Consider the following 24230-nt stretch of genomic DNA (forward strand, 5'->3'; position numbering starts at 1 on the left):
ACTATGCACATATCTCTGATTTGTGAGATAGGGCTTATATAATGAGTGTTTTGAGTTTATCAAAAATATTCTTTGACTTACTGTCCTTATCCTTGCAGATCTCGTCATTAGCCTGTTATGATTCACCAGTAGCATACAGAAATTGAAATTCGTCAATTCGACTCTTAAAATTCGCCTTATCTGAGCTGAAATTTTGACAATTCTCAAAGATCTGACGTCGTTCTTTTCTGTACAAGTTCAATGGAGGATAAGACCCCATACTGTTTGCGATAAGAGGGATTTTGCTAGAAGAGTAGGTTTAGTCTTACTACACCGCCGAGGGATCATTAACCTTTACAGTCTGTAGCAAAACCTTACATTATTGCCCCGTCTTAACGACTTTAGGCTTTTTGATGCAAAAAATCTTTACATAATCACGGAATGTATTGATTATTCGCTAGTAAATACAGCCAGAGGCTTAGTGTTTACATACTTACTTTACACACTCAATCAAATCGATGCATTTACAAACTTCTGCGAGACATGAAAGGTGGCCATTGCAGTCAAGGTATAGGACACAGTAAAACTTATTCCGGTTAGGGGTAATCTTCTGTACACTTTTTGACATGTACTGGTATAAATATTTACAGCCTGACTGTTGACTAGGCTTTAAAACAATTATTACAAAACTATAGTGTGACAAGGTTGTGTGTAGTTAATAAACAGTGAATAAATTATTGCTGCCCATTCTACATTCGAGAAGATATTCTGAATACGCCCTCAAAGAAACTTGCCAGGCAAGGTAATATACGCCTAATGGCAGCTTTGATTTTAAATAAAAATATTTGGCAGTATAGAAACACTTACCAGTATGAAATATTCAACCTTCAGACTTACACTTCTTTTTTGTTTACAGACTAAAACTTGAACGCGTTTTTAAGAACGAAGGCAATAACTCAAACTAAATATTTTTCGATTCTTCTGATTTTCGATAGGGTTCATCATTGGTTGATAACGAACACTCACACAAAGTTCATTAAAATCCGTTAATAATGGTGCCTTTTAGGGTGTTTACATGCTAAAAATTGAAAGCATTTTCAAGAACAAGGGAACAACTCATACTAATTATTTTTCGATTTTTCTATTTTTCATTAAGGTTCATCCTCTGGTGATTACTAACACTCAAACCAAGTTTCATCTAAATCCGCCAAGAATCGTGACTTCTGCATAATGATATAATTGAAATTACGAAAGCACAGGCGGAGGAAGAACAATTAATGTGCAGAAATAAAAGCTGCGAAAGGGTTAATTTTCGGGGAAGGTTTTAACACCACACAAATGTAACCTGACTGATGCTTAGTATTAAAGTGACAGGGGAAGTCATGCTTAGTCAGTGTTCTGAAACACTGAGTTTGGATTAGTGTTAAATTGTTTCTCAATACTTCAATGTGTACTGTTATCTGCATCGAGTGCTACACTTATGCACTAATCCAACACTAATACCAAGCAATTTTAATGTACTAACATCATTTAATATAATTTTCTTTCATTATATAATTGTTTATTATATTTATCAATTATAGATGTCTGAATTCAACATAATCAATAAGCATAGCCACATCATCACCATGCCACGTTGGTAACCAATGGTTTTTACCGTTCCAGAAATCTGCCTGGGGATTTGTTGCATTATTCTTCCATGGTTTAGGATAGGCGTATTTAGTACTATCACCAAATATACCCGTAGCTCCACCAACAGAGTTATACAATATCAAATAGAACTGAAAATAAAATGAGTGAAGTTTTACGTCAAACTCGTCTGCACCTTATAGGTTTAATGAAGACGAAAATAGAAAACATAGCTGGATAATTGAAAGAAGTGTGGTTACTAATTAATATTAATTAATTACCATGTTTTGTCACTTCTATACTAAGTAAAATAAATAAACCTCTAACGGAGAATCGAAAAGCAGATTTTAAGCAAAGGGCCTTATTCTAGAAAACATTCAGATGCACGTAAGACTACCCTCTACCTGTTAAAACCTTCTGACTTAACAATTCATTCTCTTTTATTCGGAACATCATGTCAAAAATCACCCTTAATCATATTCGAGCAAGTTCATAATTTATTCAGCTCGGCAAAAGATTCTGTATTACCTAGACTTTCACCCAATATCACCAGCACTGAGATGTAGATAACACTCATGTAAATATGATTAGTTTTATCTCAAAATAACCAATTTATTACTTTTTCATTATTTTCTCTTTTTACATTATATATCGTGTAATTATTTCTTCGGGAGAGGGGTAATATAGACGAAAGCCTGTTCCACAAAAAAATAATTCTCGAAAACGAAAAAATTAAGATTTTAAGAAATATAGAAATCTGATTGAATAATAGTATAGATTTAAAATAGATTCAGAGTTTGACAAATCAAAGGACTTGAGCACTAAATCACACATACCTCCTGATCAAATGGAGCAATTTTAGAGCCATGTGTCCATGGATTGTTGCCATGGAAGTTGAAATGCTTCCAAACGTTAGATCCATTAGGTATATCAATTCTGGTGATTATAAGATCGTCTACATATAATCTGTAATTACAAAATCCACTCCTTAAAAATCATTTTATAATTTGAATCTAAGTAATAGTAGCTAAGGCGATACTTGGTTCCAGTTGACCTTCTGATATGACATCGTTTTGATTTAATGAAGAGTTCGGTAGGTGGGGAATTTTGAATAGCTTTGTTCTGAATCATAGCAAATGTCCATTCGTTTTGTGTGCGAACCAGGCACATTTCGTTATAAAAAGTGTTATAAAAATTAAGTACATAAGATGGTCGGGAGTCCACTCCAATTTGTACGTATGAAAACCATGCCAATCTCCTTGTTTCTTATACCTGCAACAGAATTGAATTATGTTATTAATTAATATTATTAATACAAATTATTTAAGTAAAATCCTAAACTGAAGAACTAATGTCTTCTTTGGACCTTGTAGCCCTTCTCGCCTGTTGTCAACTATGTTGTCTTTTATGTTGCAGATATGCCCATGGTCTTTGAGACTGTCAATTGGAAAGTGACTTCTTAACGAATTAACACCGTAATTTAATTATTGATTCTCAATTTAATACTAACTTTTGAAGTAGGAAATGTGGCGACTTACTGAGCTCCAGTTACATGGTGATCGGCTGAATATGCAGGTCCCATGTGAAAACTACCAGTAACCCTTTGAACGCCAACTTTCTGACCATTAGCATATTCCATAAACTCATTGCCTGTAAGAATTAATAGTTATAATATATCTCTAACAGTGCGAATTCTTTCTTTTAACAGTGTTAACTGGGACCTAAGAGAATTATTTTCCTTGATATTAGATGCTAAAGTAAACTTGGACATGCGAGTGTTCGTATTTCATAAGAAGTAGCATTGTTTGATAAGCGATACTAACATGTTGCCTCCATCATATCAATCTCACCAGACTTTGGCCATCCACCATACACACTTTTCTGAGGCATCAACCACATAGCTGAAGAGAAGGATGGACAAGAAAGAATGATTTAACTGTGGTCGTTGGAAAAACAATTCTAATACTGTGATTTGCAGGCAGAAAAATACCAATCGTGACATTACGACCTGATTTCATCACGTTATAGGACACAAAGCAGTTAGTCTAATTTCTTACTCTAGTAACCCGTTTATGAATTCATAGTCTTACCTGGCAAGAGCCAATCACCACGGGGAATTTGAGCTCTTATTGTTACTGTACCATATTTAAGCGTTGGTTTACTTTGAACCTTTCCAGAACAAGTTGGTGGTAACAGCCCATTCTTTGAATCACGATAACACCCATTAGAGCCATTGTTTGTACATGTTCCCCAAGTTTCTAAAATTTCATCAATTCAAAATTGAAAATTGATTTCTCGTGGTTCTAAATTCTTTGAGTTTCAATAACATATGACAAATCTTTCGGTGTATAAACTTTATGCATTTATCAAACATCAACTCAGACCCAAATTACAAAACTTATTCTATTGGTTGTTACCATTCGTTACTAAAAATCCCTTACGGAACTACAGATTTCATTTTCATTTCAAACACAGTCACATAAGAGTAGTTTTACGATTGATAAACAAGGTTGCAATAATTATTTCCTTCTGTTATGGTTGACGATTTTTATTATTGATTAAATTGTCTACGTCTGGCGTCAGAAAAAGTTAAACATTTTCACTATCATACTTTAAATTGTTGATTTTAGGATTTAATTTACACTTACTTTTTACATCCATAGTACCATGCCAAAGATCGTAATCAGTAAAATGTCCACTATCAATAGTTAGAGTCTAAACGGAAGATACAGAGTATCATATTTTCTTCTGGATCAAAATGCATTGGATAGATAAACCAAGTACTAACGATCCGAACCGCAAAATGAAACCCGAAATTCAAAACAACATATTGACACAACATACTTAACAGCTTATTAGCTTATTACGAGGAAGAATATCAATCACAAGTGAGTAAGTATTTCATATAATCACATTATATATAAACATTTTAAGTTCTTATTACAAGGAATAGCAGTTCTCTCAACCTGGTATTAGATAAAAAAGGACTTTGTAGAAAAACCTAATAGTACAATGTCTTTTAGTTCAGTAAATTAATGCCAAATTATTTTATACTTAAAAATAACTTCATTCATAAGAGTTGTTACAAATAGAACAAAATATGCTTATCCTCATGGACATCAGACAAAGCTGGTAATTTTATTAGTTGTCCTCTTCATTTCATTTTATGCAAAGAATAAGGATGTCTCAACATTACTTACTGGTTTTAGGTAGAGATAACCATTTTTCAGATATACATTTCTGAGGTCATTTGTGTAAACCTGGAACTCGTTGTGCTAGGTGTAAGAAAGGGATGTTAGGAATAAAACAAATGTACATAGAAAAATGTATTTTGCAATTTCTAAAAAAGCCATGGCATTTAAATCAATAACAAAAATTTGAATTTTCTTTGGGTAGTTTCTGACATATATATTTTTTCATGAGTCTCCATTGTTGATAACAATTCATTGATGGCTTCTGAAGGAAGAGAGAGATCCAAGATATGCTCAGCCATTTATTGGGTTCTATATAGATAAATTCACATTACCCAACCACCAGTGGCTGTCACATCAATCACCCAGTTGTTTAAATTCAAATGTTGCCCATTAAAATCTTCCCTAAATATGACTGCACCCCTCATTCGTCGTGGGGGAAGTGGCATCAAGGAGGCTGAAATGAATTGATCTCAGTTTCCATTAGGTTTATCAGTTACTAAGTTCAATGTTTGTGGAAAACAGTAACTTTTGTGTGATTCGTTGTACGAGCAGGTGCCATCATTAAGAACACCGTAGAAAAAGATGAACCAAAATTTTCAATGTATGATAATAATTGTACCTGTAGTCCATTCTTGGACTTTGGAAGTTTCGGTACCAACATCAGTATTTACAGTAGCATAATACTCAACCTTTTTCTGTGGCTTTAAACCATCAATTCTTGCTCTCCATTGGTTATCGTCTGAAAGCAAGTGGGATTAATCTGAGACTTTGCTTTATTGTAAACTTCGCTTTGAATATAATAAGTTGAACACATAGCATAGCAATTCAAGCTTCAGATACATCGGGATCTAACCGGTCCAGGGTGTTTTGGACAATGAATGTCGCCACACATATAAGTAGGATATAAAACTACATTTCATTTTAAGTCATTTCTCTGCTATGTACATTACACTTATTCGTCATGATGGCCTTTACAGGAAGAATTTCATATACCAATTTGAATTGTCCGAGCTATTTGTGAGAAAATTTTCATTTTGTCGGATTTATTACATTCGGGTAAATTATGTATTTCCTTTTGGCTTTTCTTACAGGATTTGTAAAATTCCATACCACCAAGTTCTGCATTCACAGTTTGAGCTTCAACACCATCAGGAGAGTAAGTAAAGGCAACATTTATAATTGAATTCTCATCTGAAAAAAAAACAAACTAAAATCAAATTTTGGATAATCACTCAAAAGGATTAGAAAAATTGAATTTCTGAACACTTTCCATAAAATGCCTTGGAAACATACTGAGAACTTAGCTTACTTTTCAATGAAATCTCTCCACCATCGGATGTTTGTATATATTGGGGGTCATCGATAGCAATAACGAAATACACTGACAATAACAAAACAATTATAGACCGGAGTATCATCTTTACTGCAAGTTAACGCTTGAGAATTGGTAAGCTTATAGATCGAATGTAAATATTTATATCTATCCCTACTGTTAAAACCTGATAAGCATCTGGTCAATTTCCCATCAACATTTTTGCAACCTTGAATGATTTGTAATGTAGCTCAAGGTTTGACCATCTATGAAATCATTTCATATTGATTTCACTAGAGGACTTACAGGCAAAATGCGCGTGATAAGTAACATTTCAATAAAAATCAAAATGGTCCTGATGAGGATTGTCTTTCCGAAGCACGTGTCCGCAGCTTGTTATGAGCTGTAATCTATACGAGTTGAGGGTCCTTCTTCTCAGTCCTACTAACAAACATGATAAGTTAACTGTAGTCCGATATGGTTACCTTTTTCTGTTTGTTTAATGCAGTAAGCATAAGCTTTGCTTAATCTTTTCGAAATACCCGATAGAACCTCTCTATTCTGGATTTTGCAATGCTTTGGACGAGATTTTAATTAACCAAATTGTCTTAATTAGAAACAAGTGTCGCCAGCATGAAATCAGCTGTAATCGATACTCTTACTAATGTATAAAGAAAATCTTTGCCGATCGCCGCCGTAAGTCTAGCATTAGAAAGTTAACCTACGATATGTATTATGTATCCGATGTTTGAGGTGCGCCCTACATAGACAGTCCTTTCATTTTAACAGTTCTATGAATAATATTTTTTCTTAAGATCTTCCTTGAGTGAAAAAATGAACAATGACCTATCCTATGCTAATATGTACTATTGATCGGCATAGTTGAATGATTTTTAAAAATCCGCTTTATGTGAAGACAATATACTGAAGTAAGAAGCATTGTCTCAATCTGAATTACATTTTTATTTGCTTTTGTCAAAATCATGGTCGGATATAAAGATTGTACAAGGTTTCTTCGTTTGTTTAAAAATTAACAACAAAATTCAGTAATGTTAGTTTCTTAATGTGGTAAATTGAACGCGTCACCTTAAAAATAAAACATCGGAATACAAATAGATTTAGCGGAGTAATATGTTAAATCGTTAAAACCTTAAACAGGTTTGTATCATTTGATGTTAAAATATTATCCATACAAACAAAATTTCAGATGAGATAACAATTTTAGTAATTTAAACGGTTGTTAAATTTTAATTCATGATATCTTATTTTGTATATTTGGGAATATTTTTAAATAAATTCTCAAACGTATCAGTGGAATTTTGTATAATTAGATGATGTAGATGTAACATTGTCTGATTGGGTGAGTTTAATTAAAGTCAATACCCCAAGGTAAATGATTTCAGAATAATGGCTAATTTATGGTAAAATATAGGTTGTTGTTTTACTTCTGATGACAAAGGTGACAAGAAAGTACAACCTTTTCACCTCGCACGCTATTTGTTCTAAATGCACGTATTGAGAAAATATGTAGTGGAAAACGCTTGTTAGATGTGCCACTTTAACTAGTGAAGAAAACTTCTTTATGATAGGTACTTCTTTTCATTCCCCTTTTTTCCTGAATTGAATTTAAATTCTCACTACATCGGTGGGCAACAGAGCGTTTTATCTACGATCAACTATCTTATAATTCTACATCTTATTATACATTTAAAAACTACTTCATCTTTCAATGAAAGCATACTATTAATACGATGTCTGGATAGTGCATCACGTACAAATACACCTACTTTGGCATAAGATGTTAAGACTTCATAATCTCTTCAAAATGGCTTGTTTTATTCAGTATGTTAAACAGAAAGTGGAAAAAATGCAATTTTGTACCATTCCTGTACATTCAATGCATGGCTATAGGCACAAAAATGTCAAAGCAGGTTTGCTTTGAAAAATGATCTTGTTCAGTATATTACATGCAGAAATCTAGTAAAAATAATATATGGTATTCTTCTTATCAAGAAGAGTGAGAAGTCGAGTTTTTATAGTGGATACATAGTATTCTTGACCATAACAATTAACAGAATGTCAACATAACTATATCATTTTAACAGATTGATCTTGTGTCTGTCAGAAGCTAGGAGCAGTGGTACTTTCGCTCTCGCCCTTAGTTTTTACATACGTTTACTCACTAAAATTATGCTATATAAATTAATTATGATGAGACTATAGACTATGCTACCGACGCGTGTTTCTGATAATCACTCCTCAAACATTGATAACGAAGTTTTAACTAACAAAATTAGACTTGAAGCACAGGTCATCACTGAATGTAAGATTAATCACGAATAAACAGTCTCTTTAAACAATTGCGTAGTTACATTATTTTGAAATGTTATGTATTCAATTCTATTGTTAAACAAAGACCACCGTAATTACATGTATATCTGTTTTTAGTCACATATTTCTAAAACAGATTATATTCCATAGATCAAATGAACGTAAGTTTTGAGTTTGTATGAAGACGCTTGAATATGACAATAATTACACAAAATTACTCATAATTTAACGTTTTGTTTTCGTCAACGCAGTTTGTAGGTGTAAAAGGCTTAGATATATATTAAGTGTCGATGAAAGATTTACATGCTTATTACCATGTTTAAATAGACGTAGTTTAGAGTCGTTGTAGGTGTACATTTAGATTTCTCAGCAGTGATTCTTTGGCTCGTAATGATATGTTGATATTATTACAATGATAGAATAGTTTAACTGTTTAAATAGTGCTCAATACATCAATTGAAGAATGATATAGAAATATTAAAACAGAACCTAAAATACATATAGCTGTTACTCAGAGTTTAACGCTATGCGACCCGACCTATATAATTCAGCTTGTGTCCCTACTGAAGTTGGACAAGTAGAGCTTATTCTAATGTTATTCCCGGATCGTTTGGTTAAAGAAGTGTTCTTGGGGGCATTAATTCGTTTAGACAAAGTTTACATCGTTTGGTTTTATTTGTGTAGGCTTTAGCTCTGCTCTCAATGGACCAGGATATTTGGTAATTATTATATTTCTGTTTAGGTTGTCAACTGTGATTTGAGATATCTGTACTATTTTCATTTTGTTGATGTTTAAACGACTGTATATAGTTGTAATATCTTTGTATAAACGTTTCACTCAGTCATAGATATTGTTCACGTTCATTTGTTATACTAACTTTAGGAAGAGATACGCCAAATGAGTGAGATCAAAAGGTGTTATTTGTAGGGTGGAACAGATACTTTATTTAGAAATTGGGATTAAGGGTCCTGATACTGGGTTTTCTTCTGTTCTGATTCTGATCTGAAATTAGAAAGAATAACTCGCCGAATTGGCGAGAAGTATAGTATATGTTATGTACTGATTGTTTTTAGTTTACTGTGATCAATATTATCATTCATTTAAGTTCTTATCTTTGAATATGCAACTATCATTTTCTGCTTATAGACATGGGGAGAATTTCTCTTATAGTCTCTTAAAGTGGGCATGAACTATCGATTGATGGTTGTATTGAACGGGACAACAAAGGGTGCTATACCTACATTATTGTGAATATTTAGTCCTATAGATCTTGCTGTATTCAATGTCTCAATCCAATGGGCTTCCCTAGATTGAATTTGGTAGTTTCATCTTCGGGCAAGTCAATTTCTATGCGCCCAATTGGGATTAGGGTGAGATCGTCTATTGAATGGTCGTCAAGGTTGAAATGATTAGAACCAGGCTTGTCTTTCTTTAATTTGATATCCGACTTGTCAGCATTAAAACGAGTTCGTAGATTATTCTTAGTTTCTCCTACATATTGTTTGGGGCATTTCTTGCGTGATTCGAATGTTCACATGTTAGATGTTCCTGGATCGGATACCTTTTATTCGTAGAGTTGCTTACAAAATAATGAGTTTCTGATATAAAGGGACATGTTTTGCATCTACTGTTCCTCAATACCTCAAAGTGTAGTGTTATCTCATTGTCATCTAACTCTTTACATCGAGGTTAGAAGTCTAGTGCAACACTTATGCACTAATCCAATACTAATACCGAGTTCTGACTCAATATCTTGTTCCCATGTAAAGTTTTGGAATTGATAAAATTATATAGCTCTTAACATGACAATGACGGTTTCCGGTACAATAACGTTCAGAGCAATTATAATGTACTAACATCATTTAATATAATTTTCTTTCATTATATAATTGTTTATTATATTTATCAATTATAGATGTCTGAATTCAACATAATCAATAAGCATAGCCACATCATCACCATGCCACGTTGGTAACCAATGGTTTCTACCGTTCCAGAAATCTGCCAGGGGATTTTTTGCATTATTCTTCCATGGTTTAGGATAAGCGTATTTAGTGCTATCACCAAATATACCCCCAGTTCCACCAACAGCGTTATTCAATATCAAATAGAACTGGAAAATGAAATGAATGAAGTTTTACGTCCAACGCTTCTGCACCTTGTAGGTTTAATGATGAAGGAAATAGAAAATAGAACTGGAGAATTGAAAAAAGTGTAGTCACTAATTTTAGGTTTTGTCACTTCCATACAAAGAAAAATGAATTAACCTTTAACGGAGAATCGAGACGCATATTTTAAGCAAAGGGTCATATTCTCGAAAACATAAAAATCCAGATTTTAAGAAATATTGTAATCTAATTGAATAATAGTAAAGATTTAAAATAGATTTCAGAGTTTGACAAATCAAAGGACTTGAGCACTAAAATCACACATACCTCCTGATCAAATGGAGCAATTTTAGAGCCATTTGTCCATGGATTGTTTCCATGGAAGTTGAAATGCTTCCAAACGGTAGATCCATTAGGTATATCAATTCTGGTGATTATAAGATCGTCTACATATAATCTGTAATTACAAAATCCACTCTTTAAACAAATCAATTTAAAACCAAATTTGAACTAAGCTGATACCTGGTTCCAGTTGACCTTCTGATATGACATCTTTTTGATTTAATGAAGAGTTGGGTAGGTGGGGAAATTGGAATAGCTTTGTTCTGAATCATAGCAAATGTCCATTCGTTTTGTGTGCAAACCAGGCACATTTCGTTATAAAAAGTGTTATAAAAATTAAGTACATAAGATGGTCGGGAGTCCACTCCAATTTGTACGTATGAAAACCATGCCAATCTCCTTGTTTCTTATACCTGCAACAGAAATATTGAATTATGTTATTATTAATACAAATTATTTGAGAAACTGGAGAAACTAATGTCTTCTTTGGACTTTTTAGGCCTTCGCGCCTATTGTCCACTATGTTGACTCTTTGTTGAAGATATGCGCATAGTCTTTGAGACTAAAAGTAAGTATTAAGACTTCTTAACGAATTAACACTGTAATTGTGGGATTTCCGCAAAGTTCCAGTTTGTTATCGAATTTTTTTTTTTTTGATTTTTTCCTGTTCTTATATTGCAGTAGTTGCAGCAACGTTGTTATTAAATATAAATTTTTTAGGCAGGGGCATAACATTTGGACAAAAAGGGACACAATTACCTCGTCCTTTGGGCCAGTTTGTGTTAACAGCTCAGTTGTTCCAAAAAAGAAACGGGTTTTAAATTTCCATATTTTCAATTTTGACCTTTGTTGACTTTTGTTGACCTATATCATTTGACCTATATGATGTAGAAGCTTGAAATTTTGAACACAACATAACATCTACAATATTAGTTAACTTATGCCAAAAAACTGAAGTAGGCGTGCCACATCCGGTTTAAATTACTCATTATTGACATTTTTGGCCAGGGGCGTAACTCGCAAAGAAAACATTTGTTTAAAATGAAACTTTGCATACAATTACCTCACCCTTAGAGCCAGTTTGTCTCAGTTTGGTTGTTTCAGCTTCATAATTCCAAAAAAGAACAGGTTTGGAAATTCAATATTTTCAATTTTTGACCTTGACCTTTGATGACCTTTAATGGGCCAAAGGTCATTGATCTGTGCTATCAGTTGATGCATTCTTATTTGACCTCTGAAGTCTACTTCCGGTTTTATAGCTGTCTAAAAACAGAAAAATTCGCAACTTTGGACTGCTCTAGCTCGTGACCTAATTAACCCAGAGTGTTAATGTTTGTGGATTCTGAATGTGCTCACCGTGCTCTTTCCAGTGATATATATCAATAGCTTTAATGCAAAATTTAAATTTCTGATTTTTTGAAATTTCGGTGTTTTTTTTTACAATATTTTCGCTTCTTTGAGCTGGGTGTATATCTGGTGTAGAAGCCTGGAATTCGAAACACAACGAGACATTTTAAATATTAATTAACTTATGACAATAAAGTTGAGGTGGGTGTGGTTAGGGTTAAATTACTTATTATTTACATTTATATCAGGTGTATAACTTGCATAGAATACATTTGTTCAAAACAGGACATTGCACACAATTACCTCACCCTCTTGGCCAGTTTGTGTTAAAAAAAAGGGTTTAGAGTTTAGTTTAAATATTTTTTTCAATTTTTGACCTTTACCTTTGTTGACCTTTGTAGGAACGAAGGCCTTTGACCTTGGCTAAAGATTAATACCTTCATATATGATGTTCAACGTCAACTTCCTGTTTTATACGGATTGTATTTTCAAAGTTTGATGACTGATATCTAGTGACCTTGACCTTAAATGACCTTCCCCTTAACAGGGTCAAAGGTCATTGAACTTGGCAATCTACTGATACTTTCATATTTGATGTCTGAGTTCTACTTCCACAACCTTCCAAAAGAGAGAATTTTTCAAAACTTTTGACTGCTTTAGCACGTGACCTAATTGGCTAAGAACGTTGATTTTTTCAGATTCTCTAGCAAATTGGCACATGAGCAAAGTCCCACTCAGTGGTTCTAGTTTGATTATTGATTGATTCTGAATTTAGCACTATCTGATAAAGTAGGAAAAGTGGCGACTTACTGAGCTCCAGTTACATGGTGAACTTCTGATCTTGAGGGTCCCATGTGAATGCTGCTAGTAACTCTTTGAACGCCAACTTTCTGACCATTACCATATTCCATAAACTCATTGCCTGTAAGAATTAATAGTTATAATATATCTCTAACAGTTCGAATTCTGTTTCTTAACAATGTTAATTGGGACCTGAGAAAATTCATTTTCCGTGACATTAAATACTAAAGTAAACTTGAACATCTGAGTGTTCGTATTTCATAAGAAGTAGCATTGTTTGATAAGCGATACTAACTTGTTGCCTCCATCATATCAATCTCGCCAGACCTATGCCCTTGACCATACACGCTTTTCTCAGACACCAACCAAATAGCTGAAGGGAAGAAAAGAAAAGTAAAAACGATAAAACATAATGGTAGAACCTTGGTATTTATGTGGTCGTTTGGAAAAGAAATAATGATTTAACTGTGGTCGTTGGGAAAGAAACAATTATTTAACTGTGATATGTAGGCAGGAAAATACCAATCGTGACATTACGACCTGATTTCATTACGTAATACGCACAAAACAGTCAGCCTAATTTCATGCTCTAGTAACCCGCTTATGATATCATAGTCTTACCTGGCCAAAGCCAATCACCACGAGGAACTTGAGCTCTTATTGTTACTGTACCAAATTTAACCGTTGGTTTACTTTGAACCTTTCCAGAACAAATTGGTGGTAACAATCCATTCTTTGAATCACGATAACACCCATTGAAGCCTTTGTTGGTACATGTACCCCATGTTTCTGTAATTTCATCAATTCAAATCGAAAATTGATTTCTCGTGGTTATAAATTCTTTGAGTTTCAATAACATATGACATAAATCTTTCGGTGTATAAACTTTATCCATTTATCAAACATCAACTCAGACCCAAATTACAAAACTTATTCTATTGGTTGTTAACATCTGCTACTAAAAAAAAACTCCAGAACTACAGATTTCATTTTCATTTCAGACACAGTCACACAAGAGTAGTTTTAAGATTGATAAACAAAAATTTTTCACTATCATACTTTAAATTGTTGATTTTAGGATTTAATTTACACTTACTTTTTACATCCATAGTACCATGCCAAAGATCGTTATCAGTAAAGTGTCCACTATCAATAGTTAGAGTCTAAAGGGAAGACACAGAGTATCATATTTTCTTCTAGGTCAAAATACATAAACCAAGTGTTTTCGATCCGAACCGCAAAATGAAACCCGAAATTCAAAACAACATATTTAACAGCTTATTAGCTTATTACGAGGAAGAATATTAATCACAAGTGAGTAAGTATTTCATATAATCACATTATAATATATATTATATTCTAATTACAAGGAATTGCAGTTCTCTCAACCTGGTATTAGATAAAAAAAAAAGACATTGTTGAAAAACCTAACAGTACAGAGTCTTTTAGTAGTCAGTCGTTCAGTAAATTAATGCAAATTATTTTATACTTAAAAATAACTTCATTCATAAGCGCTCTTACAAATGGATCAAAATATGCTTATCCTCATGGACATCAGACAAAGCTGATAATTTTATTCGTTGCTCTCTTCATTTCATTTTATGCAAAGAATAAGGATAGGTATCTCAAATTACTTACTGGTTTTAGGTAGAGATGACCGTTTTTCAGATATACATTTCTGTGGTCATTTGTGTAAACCTGGAACTCGTTGTGCTAGGTGTAAGAAAAGGGATGTTAGGAATAAACCCATGACATTTAAATCAATAACCAAAATTCAAATTCCCTGTCGGAGGTTTCTGACATGTATATTCTTTCACAAGTCTCTATAATTGATAACAATTAATTAGATAATTAGATAATCTGAAGGAAGAGAGAAATCCAGCACATTCTTGAGCTCCTTTTTAAATATAGAGTTAAATTCACACTACCCAATCACCAGTGGCTGTCACATCAATCATCCAGTTGTTTAAATTCAAATGCTGTCCATTAAAATCTTCTCTAAATATGACTGCACCCCTCATTCTTCGTGGGGGAAGTGGCATCAAGGAGGCTGAAATAAATTATTACGTCCATTAGGTTTATCAGTTACTAAGTTCAATGTTTGTGGAAATTGTATTAAACTTTTACAATATGCCATCATTAAGAACACCGTAGAAAAAGATGAACCAAAATTTTCAATGTATGATTATAATTGTACCTGTAGTCCATTCTTGGACTTTGGAAGTTTCGGTACCAATATCAGTATTTACAGTAGCATAATACTCAACCTTTTTCTGTGGCTTTAAACCATCAATTCTTGCTCTCCATTGGTTATCGTCTGAAAGCAAGTCAGATTAATCTGAAACTTAGCTTTATTGTAAACGTCGCTTTCAATATAAGTTAAACGCATAAGAGATCAAGCTTGAGACACATCGGGATCTAGCCGGTCCAGGGTGTTTTGGACAATGAATGGAAAAATGTTCGTACACATGAGTAGGATATAAAACTCCAATTCATATCATATCATGTCATTTCTATGCTATGTACATTACACTACTTCGTCATGATGGTCTTCAAAGTAAGAATTTCATATACCAATTGTCCGAGCTATTTGTGAGAAAATTTTCATTTTGTAGAATTTATTACATTCGGGTAAATTATATATTTCTTTTTGGCTTTTCTTGCAGGATTTGATAAATTTTAACATTTTATAACTTCATACCACCAAGTTCTGCATTCACAGTTTGAGCTTCAACACCATCAGGAGAGTAAGTAAAGGCAACATTAATAATTGAATTCTCATCTGAAAAAAAATATAGAAACTATGATCAAATTTTGAGAATCACTCAAAAGGATTAGAAAAATTAACTTTCTAAACAGTTTTCATAAAACTTTTAGTCAAACCGCGATATTATGAAACATTACAACAAAGAAACCTGTTCATAGAGAAAATCATAAAACCGCTGCGAATTACTTCGAAAACTAACCGCACGGGATGTTGGAAATAAAGACGCTAAAATACAAAATACAATGTACTGCATTTTAAAACATAAATACATGTCTTCAGAAATGCCTTGGAAACATATTGAGAACTTAGCTTACTTTTCAATGAAATCTCTCCACCATCGGATGTTTGTATATATTGGGGGTCATCGATAGCAGTAACGAAATACACTGACAATAACAAAACAATTATAGACCGGAGTATCATCTTTACTGCAAGTTAACGCTTGTGAATTGGTAAGCTTATAGATTGAATGTAAATATTTATATCTATCCCTACTGTTAAAACCTGATAAACATCTGGTCAATTTCCCATCAACATTTTTGCAACCTTGAATGATTTGTAATGTAGCTCAAGGTTTGACCATCTATGAAATCATTTCATATTGATTTCACTAAATTACCTATCAGGCAAAATGCGCATGTTATGAGCTGTAATCTATATGATCTGAGTTGAGGGTCCTCCTTCTCATTCCTACTAACACTCATGATTAGTTAACTGCAGCCCGATATGGTGACCTTTTTCTGGTTATTTAATACGCTACGCATAAGCTTTGCTTACTTTTTTTTAGAAATACCTGATGGTACCTGAAAAAAGTGAAAATCTGAACAATGACCTAACATGGCCGTTATGCTAATATTTACTATTGATCGGCATAGTTGAATGATTTTTAAAAATACGCTTTAATATATACTGATATAAGAAGCATTGTCTGGCACAATCTGAATTACATTTTTATTTGCTTTTGTCAAAATCATGGTCGGATATAAAGATTGTACAAGGTTTCTTCGTTTGTTTAAAAATTAACAACAAAATTCAGTAATGTTAGTTTCTTAATGTGGTAAATTGAACGCGTCACCTTAAAAATAAAACATCGGAATACAAATAGATTTAGCGGAGTAATATGTTAAATCGTTAAAACCTTAAACAAGTTTGTATCATTTGATATTAAAATATTATCCATGTAAACAAAATTTCATATAAGATAACAATTTAAGTAATTTAAACAGTTGATTCATTTTAACTCATTGTAAATCATTTGAAATATTTGGAAAATGTAAATAAATTCCATACATGGCTATGTGACAGTCCTATTGGCTAAAGGCACAAACATGCCGACTTCCAATGAATGACCACAAAATTGGAGAGACACCAACCTATTGCACAGTTTCCATTCATAAAAAAAACTGTCAAAAAGCAGGTTTGTTTTGAAAAATGATCTTGTTCAGAATATAACATGCAGAATTCCAGTATAAATTATATATGGTATTATTCCCATCAAGCAGAGTGAAACGTCGAGTTTTCATAGTGGATACATGGTGTTCTTGACAATAACCATCAACAGAATGTCAACATAAACTAGATGATTTTAAGAGGACGCACTAATATTATGCTACACAAATTACTTATGATGAGACTATAGACTATTACAAACAGACGTTTGTGCCAGGGGTAAAACTTTGTCCACAGTTTCAAGGTTACGACAGTTCTACTGGTGCTCTCGACGCTTGTTTCTGATAACCACTCCTAAAATATGATAATGCAGTTTTAACTAACAAAATTGGACTTGAAGCTCAGAGCATCACTGAATGTAAGATTAATCATGTATAAAGTCTCTTTAAACAATTGCGTAGTTACATTCTTTTGAAATGTTATGTATTGTATTCAATTCTATTGTTAAACAAAGACCACCGTTATAACATGTTTATCTGTTTTAAGTCATATATTTCTAAAACAGATTATATTTCATAGATCAAATGAACGTAGTTATTAAATGTGTGCATTAAGACGCTTGACTATGACAATAATTAAACAACAATACCACGTTGCGTCATTACGCATAATCTTAAGGTTTTGATTTCGTCAAAGGTACAACGTTCCGTGGATAGTGATAATACATCAATTGAAGAATGATACAGAAATTTTAATACAGGACATAAAAAAACATGTTGCTGCTGTTGCTATTCGATCCGATCTATATAATTCAGCTACTGAAGTTGGACAAGTAGAACCTATTCTCGTGTTATTCTCGGATCATTCATTTAAAGAAGTGTTCTTGGGGCATTAATGAGGAAAAGCTTTTCGTTTAGACAAAGGTTACATCGTTTGGTTTTCTTTGTGTAGGCTTTAGCTCTGCTGTGAATGGACCAGGATATTTGGTAATTATTATATTTCTGTTTAGGTTGTCAAATGTGCTTTGAGATATCTGTACTATTTTCATTTTGTTGATGTTTAAACGACTGTATATAGTTGTCATATCTTTGTATAAACGTTTCAGTCAGTCCTAGATATTGTTCACGTTCATTTGTTATACTAACTTTAGGAAGAGATGGGCCAAAGGAGTGAGGTCAGAGCTGGGGGTTAGTTTTCGGGGAAGGGGTGGTTTGATTCTCCCAAATGTATAGGCATAGCGTGGAACAGATACTTTATTATAAATTGGGATTAGGGCCCCTGATACTGGGTTTTCTTCTGTTTCTGTTTATGATCTGAAATTAGAAACAATAACTCGGCCAATGGGCGAGAAGAATAGTATCTATTATGTACTGATTGTTTTTAGTTTACTATGAACAATATTATCATTTAAGTTCTTAGTTTTTTGAATATGCAACTATCATAAACCTCTAGGGGTTAGTGTTAAAGGGAGAGAGAAACTCATGCTAAACCAATGTTGTGAAACACCGTGTATGGATTATTGGAACACTAAAGTACCGCTAGATTAAAACTGGTGTTAAATTGTTCCTCAATACTTCAAAGGGTAGTGTTATCTCATTGTCATGTAACTCTTTACATCGAGGTTAGACTCTAGTGCAACACTTATGTACTAATCCAACACTAATATCGAGTTCTGGCTCAATATCTTGTTCCCATGTAAATTTTTGGAATTGATAAAATTATATAGCTCTTAACATGACGGTCTCCGGTAAAAAATAATCTTCAGAGCAATTATAATGTACTAACATCATTTAATATAATTTTCTTTCATTATATAATTGTTTATTATATTTATCAATTATAGATGTCTGAATTCAACATAATCAATAAGCATAGCCACATCATCACCATGCCACGTTGGTAACCAATGGTTTTTACCGTTCCAGAAATCTGCCAGAGGATTTTTTGCATCATTCTTCCATGGTTTAGGATAGGCGTATTTAGTACTATCATCAAATATACCCGCAGTTCCACCAACACCGTTATTCAATATCAAATAAAACTAAAATCAAATGAATGAAGTTTTACGTCCAACACATCTGCACCTTATAGGTCTAATGAAGTCGGAAGTAGAAAATCTAACTGGAGAATTGAAGGAAATGTGGTTACTAATTTTATGTTTTGTCACTTCCATAGAAAAATAAATTAACCTTAACGGAGAATCGAAACGCAGATTTTAAGCAAAGGGTCTTATCCTCGAAAACATAAAAATGTAGATTTTAAGAAATATAGAAATCTGATTGAATAATAGTATAGATTTAAAATAGATTCAGAGTTTGACAAATCAAAGCACTAAAATCACACATACCTCCTGATCAAATGGAGCAATTTTTGAGCCATGTGTCCATGGATTGTTGCCATGGAAGTTGAAATGCTTCCAAACGGTAGATCCATTAGGTATATCCATTCTGGTGATTTGAAGATTGTCTACATATAATCTGTAATTACAAAATCCACTCTTTAAAAATCATTTGATCTAAGGCGATACTTGGTTCCAGTTGACCTTCTGATATGACATCGTTTTGATTTAATGAAGAGTTGGGTAGGTGGGGAAATTGGAATAGCTTTGTTCTGAATCATAGCCAATGTCCATTCGTTTTGTGTGCGAACCAGGCACATTTCGTTATAAAAAGTGTTATAAAAATTAAGTACATAAGATGGTCGGGAGTCCACTCCAATTTGTACGTATGGAAACCATGCCAATCTCCTTGTTTCTTATACCTGCAACAGAAATATTGAATTATGTTAATTTTAATACATATTATTCGAGTAAAATCCTAAACTGAAGAACTAATGTCTTCTTTGGACTTTGTAGCCCCTCTCGCCTATATTGACTTTTATGTTGTAGACATGCACATGGTCTTTGGAAAGTAAGTATTGAGACTTCTTAACGAATTAACACCGTAATTTGATTATTGATTCTCAATTGATCACTATCTTTTGTATTAGGAAAAGTGGCGACTTACTGAGCTCCAGTTACATGGTGATCAGCTAATCGTGTGGGTCCCATGTGAAAACTGCCAGTTACCCTTTGAACGCCAACTTTCTGACCATTAGCATATTCCATAAACTCATTGCCTGTAAGAATTGATAGTTATAGTATATGTGTAACAGTGCGAATTCTTTCTTTTAACAGTGTTAATTAGAAATCGGAATACATTTTCCTTGATATTAGATGCTAAAGTACTTGGACATGCGAGTGTTCGTATTTCATAACATTGTTTGAAAAGCAATACTAACTTGTTGCTTCCATCATATCAATCTCACCAGACTTTGGCCATCCACCATACACAGCTTTATTAGGCATCAACCACATAGCTTAAGATAAAACATAATGGTATAACTCTGGTCGTTAGGAAAAGAAACAATTATTTAACTGTGATCTGTAGGCATTACATTACAACCTGATTTCATCCCGTAATAGTAGGCAAATCAGTCTTAATTTCATACTCTAGTAAACTGCTTATGATATCATAGTCTTACCCGGCCAAAGCCAATCACCACGAGGAACTTGAGCTCTTATTGTTACTGTACCATATTTAAGCGTTGGTTTACTTTGAACCTTTCCAGAACAAATTGGTGGTAACAACCCATTCTTTGAATCACGATAACACCCATTGAAGCCATTGTTTGTACATGTTCCCCATGTTTCTAAAATTGCATCAATTCAAAATTGATTTCTCGACATAAATCTTTCGGTGTGTAAAATTTATCCATTTATCAAATATAGACTCAAGACTCAAATTAAGAAAAATTATCCCAATGGTTTGTTAACATCTGCTACTAAAGAAAACCTCCAGAACTACAGATTTCATTTTCATTTCAGACACAGTCACACAAGAGTAGTTTTATGATTGATAAACAAGGTTGCAATAATTATTTCCTTCTGTTATGGTTGACGATTTTTATTATTGATTAAATTGTCTATGTCTGGCGTCATAAAAGTTAATTTTTTTCACTATCATACTTTAAATTGTTGATTTTAGGATTTAATTTACACTTACTTTTTACATCCATAGTACCATGCCAAAGATCGTAATCAGTAAAGTGTCCACTATCAATAGTTAGAGTCTAAACGGAAGATACAGAGTATCATATTTTCTTCTAGGTCAAAATACATAAACCAAGTGTTAACGATCCGAACCGCAAAATGAAACCCGAAATCCAAAACAACATATTGACACAACATATTTTACAGCTTATTAACTTTTAACACGAGGAAGAATATCAATCACAAGTGAGTAAGTATTTCATATAATCACATTATAATATATACATTTTAAGTTCTTATTACAAGGAATTGCAGTTCTCTCAACCTGGTATTAGATAAAAAGGACTTTGTTGAAAAACCTAATAGTACAATGTCTTTTAGTTCAGTAAATTAATGTCAAATTATTTTATACTTAAAAATAACTTCATTCATAAGCGCTCTTACAAATGGATCAAAATATGCTTATCCTCATGGACATCAGACAAAGCTGGTAATTTTATTAGTTGTCCTCCTCATTTCATTTTATGCAAAGAATAAGGATGTCTCAACATTACTTACTGGTTTTAGGTAGAGATAACCATTTTTCAGATATACATTTCTGTGGTCATTTGTGTAAACCTGGAACTCGTTGTGCTAGATGTAAGAAAAGTATGGTAGGAATAAAACAAATCTGCATAGAAAAATGTATTTTGCAATTTCTGAAAAAGCCATGGCATTTAAATGATAACCAAAATTAGAATTTCATTCGGAGGTTTCTGACAGATATATATTCTTTCACAAGTCTCTATAGTTGATAACAATTAATTAGATAATTAGATAATCTAAAGGAAGAGAGAAATCCAGCACATTCTTGAGCTCCTTTTCAAATATAAAGATAAATTCACACTACCCAATCACCAGTGGCTGTCACATCAATCATCCAGTTGTTTAAATTCAAATGCTGTCCATTAAAATCTTCCCTAAATATGACTGCACCCCTCATTCTTCGTGGGGGTAGTGGCATCAAGGAGGCTGAAATGAATTGTTGTTTTCATTTACTAAGTTCAATGTTTGTGGAAAACCGTATCCTTTTGTGTCATTCGTTGTACGAGCAGGTGCTTCCCAGACTTTTAAAATATGCCATCATTAAGAACACCGTAGAAAAAGATGAACCAAAATTTTCAATGTATGATTATAATTGTACCTGTAGTCCATTCTTGGACTTTGGAAGTTTGGGTACCAATATCAGTATTTACAGTAGCATAATACTCAACCTTTTTCTGTGGCTTTAAACCATCAATTCTTGCTCTCCATTGGTTATCGTCTGAAAGCAAGTGAGATTAATCTGAGACCTAGCTTTATTGTAAACTTCGCTTTGAATATAATAAGTTGAACACATAGCAGATCACCATCAGGAGAGTAAGTAAAGGCAACATTTACAATTGAATTCTCATCTGAAAAAAAAAATAGAAAAGAATTGACTTTCTAAACAGTTTTCCTAAAACTTCAGAAATGCTTTGGAAACATATGGAGAAATTAGCTTACTTTTCAATGAAATCTCTCCACCATCGGATGTTTGTATATATTGGGGGTCATCGATAGCAATAACAAAATACACTGACAATAACAAAACAATTATAGACCGGAGTATCATCTTTACTGCAAGTTAACGCTTGAGAATTGGTAAGCTTATAGATTGAATGTAAATATTTATATCTATCCATACTGTTAAAACCTGATAAGCATCTGGTCAATTTCCCATCAACATTTTTGCAACCTTGAATGATTTGTAATGTAGCTCAAGGTTTGACCATCTATGAAATCATTTCATATTGATTTCACTAGAGGACTTACAGGCAAAATGCGCGTGATAAGTAACATTTCAATAAAAATCAAAATTATCCTGATGAAGATTGTCTTTTCGAAGCACGTGTCGGCTATAATCTATACGATTTGAGTTGAGGGTCCTTCATGATAAGTTAACTGTAGTCCGATATGGTTACCCTTTTCTGGTTGTTTAATACGCTACGCATAAGCTTTGCTTACTCTTTTCGAAATACCTGTACCTCTCTATTGAGGACTCCAATATTATACAACTTTTATTCCGGATTTTGCAATGCTTTGGACGAGATTTGTATTAACCAAATTGTCTTAATTGGAAACCAGTGTCGGCAGCGTGAAATGAGCTGTAATGAATACTTTTTCTACTGTATAAAAAGTCTTTGCCGATCATCGCCGTAAGTTCAGCATTGGAACTTTGTTAAAAACCACAACCCAAAAAACAAGTTGCAAATGTCCAATCAACTCTTTAAACATATAAAATGCAAGTGTTGGACACTTTTGAAAAACGCACACGAGACTGCAATAGCTCGTAAGTTGATAGTTCACGATAAACGTTACGTATCAAAAAAAAAACACGTAGAAATTCGACCCTAGGCCTCCATCTGGAGAAAGTAAAAGAAACTAAAAATTTTATAAAGATGATCACTTTAATTGCATTTAATAATAATGATAATAAAAGGGAGATAAAAAGACATGAAATAGTTTAAATCTAATTAAACCCATCTCAATCCAAGAAGACTTCACATACAAAACAATTGACAAAAATCTTCGCACAAATAGTTACAAATATCATATTATCGATCATTATAGTTTAAATAAGTTTCTTAACGAAAAATACCATTAAAACAAAAATATCTAATCGCAATATAATTTGCAACAAGACAATTTGCTGGATAAATGAATGAGACATAGTCGTGTGGACGACCAGCGAGAAAAATCTTTGATTGACGCTACTGACGCCAGATGACTTCATGCTTGGACCAAAATAATTTCCGGCAAGTTCAGCCAGTGCGTCAGGTTTTTTTCCATGTTCATGTTCATGTTCATGTTCGAACGGAGGTTTTCATAAAAATATTACAATTTCTGGACTTTTCCTTTCAATAGTTAGCGTGACAAAACAAAACATATTCTAAAACTTTTCTTTATTATTAAAGCAGACAATCTTACGCTTTGTTAACT

At 33.1% G+C, this 24230-nt stretch overlaps 4 protein-coding genes across 4 annotated transcripts; all 4 read right to left on the bottom strand.

The window, feature by feature from the left end:
• Positions 1-1556: 1556 nt before the first annotated feature.
• On the bottom strand, positions 1557-5227 carry LOTGIDRAFT_122387 (hypothetical protein; the record flags this gene model as incomplete). Its single annotated transcript, XM_009060069.1, has 9 exons — positions 1557-1760; positions 2445-2574; positions 2812-2880; positions 3147-3258; positions 3432-3509; positions 3699-3866; positions 4257-4323; positions 4809-4883; positions 5135-5227. 9 exons carry the CDS (start codon positions 5225-5227, stop codon positions 1557-1559), a joined length of 996 nt encoding a protein of 331 aa, XP_009058317.1.
• Positions 5228-10325: 5098 nt separating this feature from the next.
• LOTGIDRAFT_233529 (hypothetical protein) lies at positions 10326-14180 on the bottom strand. Its single transcript, XM_009060070.1, has 7 exons — positions 14141-14180; positions 13666-13833; positions 13340-13417; positions 13054-13165; positions 11241-11309; positions 10882-11011; positions 10326-10559 (listed from the first exon to the last, which is right to left on the bottom strand). The coding sequence occupies exons 1-7, from the start codon at positions 14151-14153 to the stop codon at positions 10356-10358; spliced, it is 774 nt and encodes a 257-aa protein (XP_009058318.1). The 5' UTR covers positions 14154-14180; the 3' UTR covers positions 10326-10355.
• Positions 14181-14963: 783 nt separating this feature from the next.
• LOTGIDRAFT_163568 (hypothetical protein) lies at positions 14964-16234 on the bottom strand (the record flags this gene model as incomplete). Its single annotated transcript, XM_009060071.1, has 4 exons — positions 14964-15094; positions 15242-15361; positions 15746-15826; positions 16126-16234. The coding sequence occupies 4 exons, from the start codon at positions 16232-16234 to the stop codon at positions 14964-14966; spliced, it is 441 nt and encodes a 146-aa protein (XP_009058319.1).
• A 2803-nt stretch (positions 16235-19037) lies between these two features.
• Positions 19038-22212, bottom strand: LOTGIDRAFT_122377 (hypothetical protein; the record flags this gene model as incomplete). The annotated part of the gene is made up of 9 exons (XM_009060072.1): positions 19038-19241; positions 19548-19677; positions 19892-19960; positions 20206-20317; positions 20480-20557; positions 20723-20890; positions 21244-21310; positions 21789-21863; positions 22120-22212. The coding sequence occupies 9 exons, from the start codon at positions 22210-22212 to the stop codon at positions 19038-19040; spliced, it is 996 nt and encodes a 331-aa protein (XP_009058320.1).
• Between the last annotated feature and the right edge of the window lie 2018 nt (positions 22213-24230).

Source organism: Lottia gigantea (assembly GCF_000327385.1).
Source record: "Lottia gigantea unplaced genomic scaffold LOTGIsca_40, whole genome shotgun sequence".
Classification (NCBI taxonomy): Eukaryota; Metazoa; Mollusca; class Gastropoda; family Lottiidae; genus Lottia; species Lottia gigantea.

Bases quoted from the DNA above. Each gene is read 5' to 3' on its own strand.
- LOTGIDRAFT_233529 (XM_009060070.1), bottom strand. The intron at 13,166-13,339 runs GTTAGTATCGCT...TAATTCTTACAG, and splicing joins TGATATGATGGAGGCAACAA to GCAATGAGTTTATGGAATAT. The intron at 11,012-11,240 runs GTACTTAATTTT...TTGTAATTACAG, and splicing joins TGGACTCCCGACCATCTTAT to ATTATATGTAGACGATCTTA.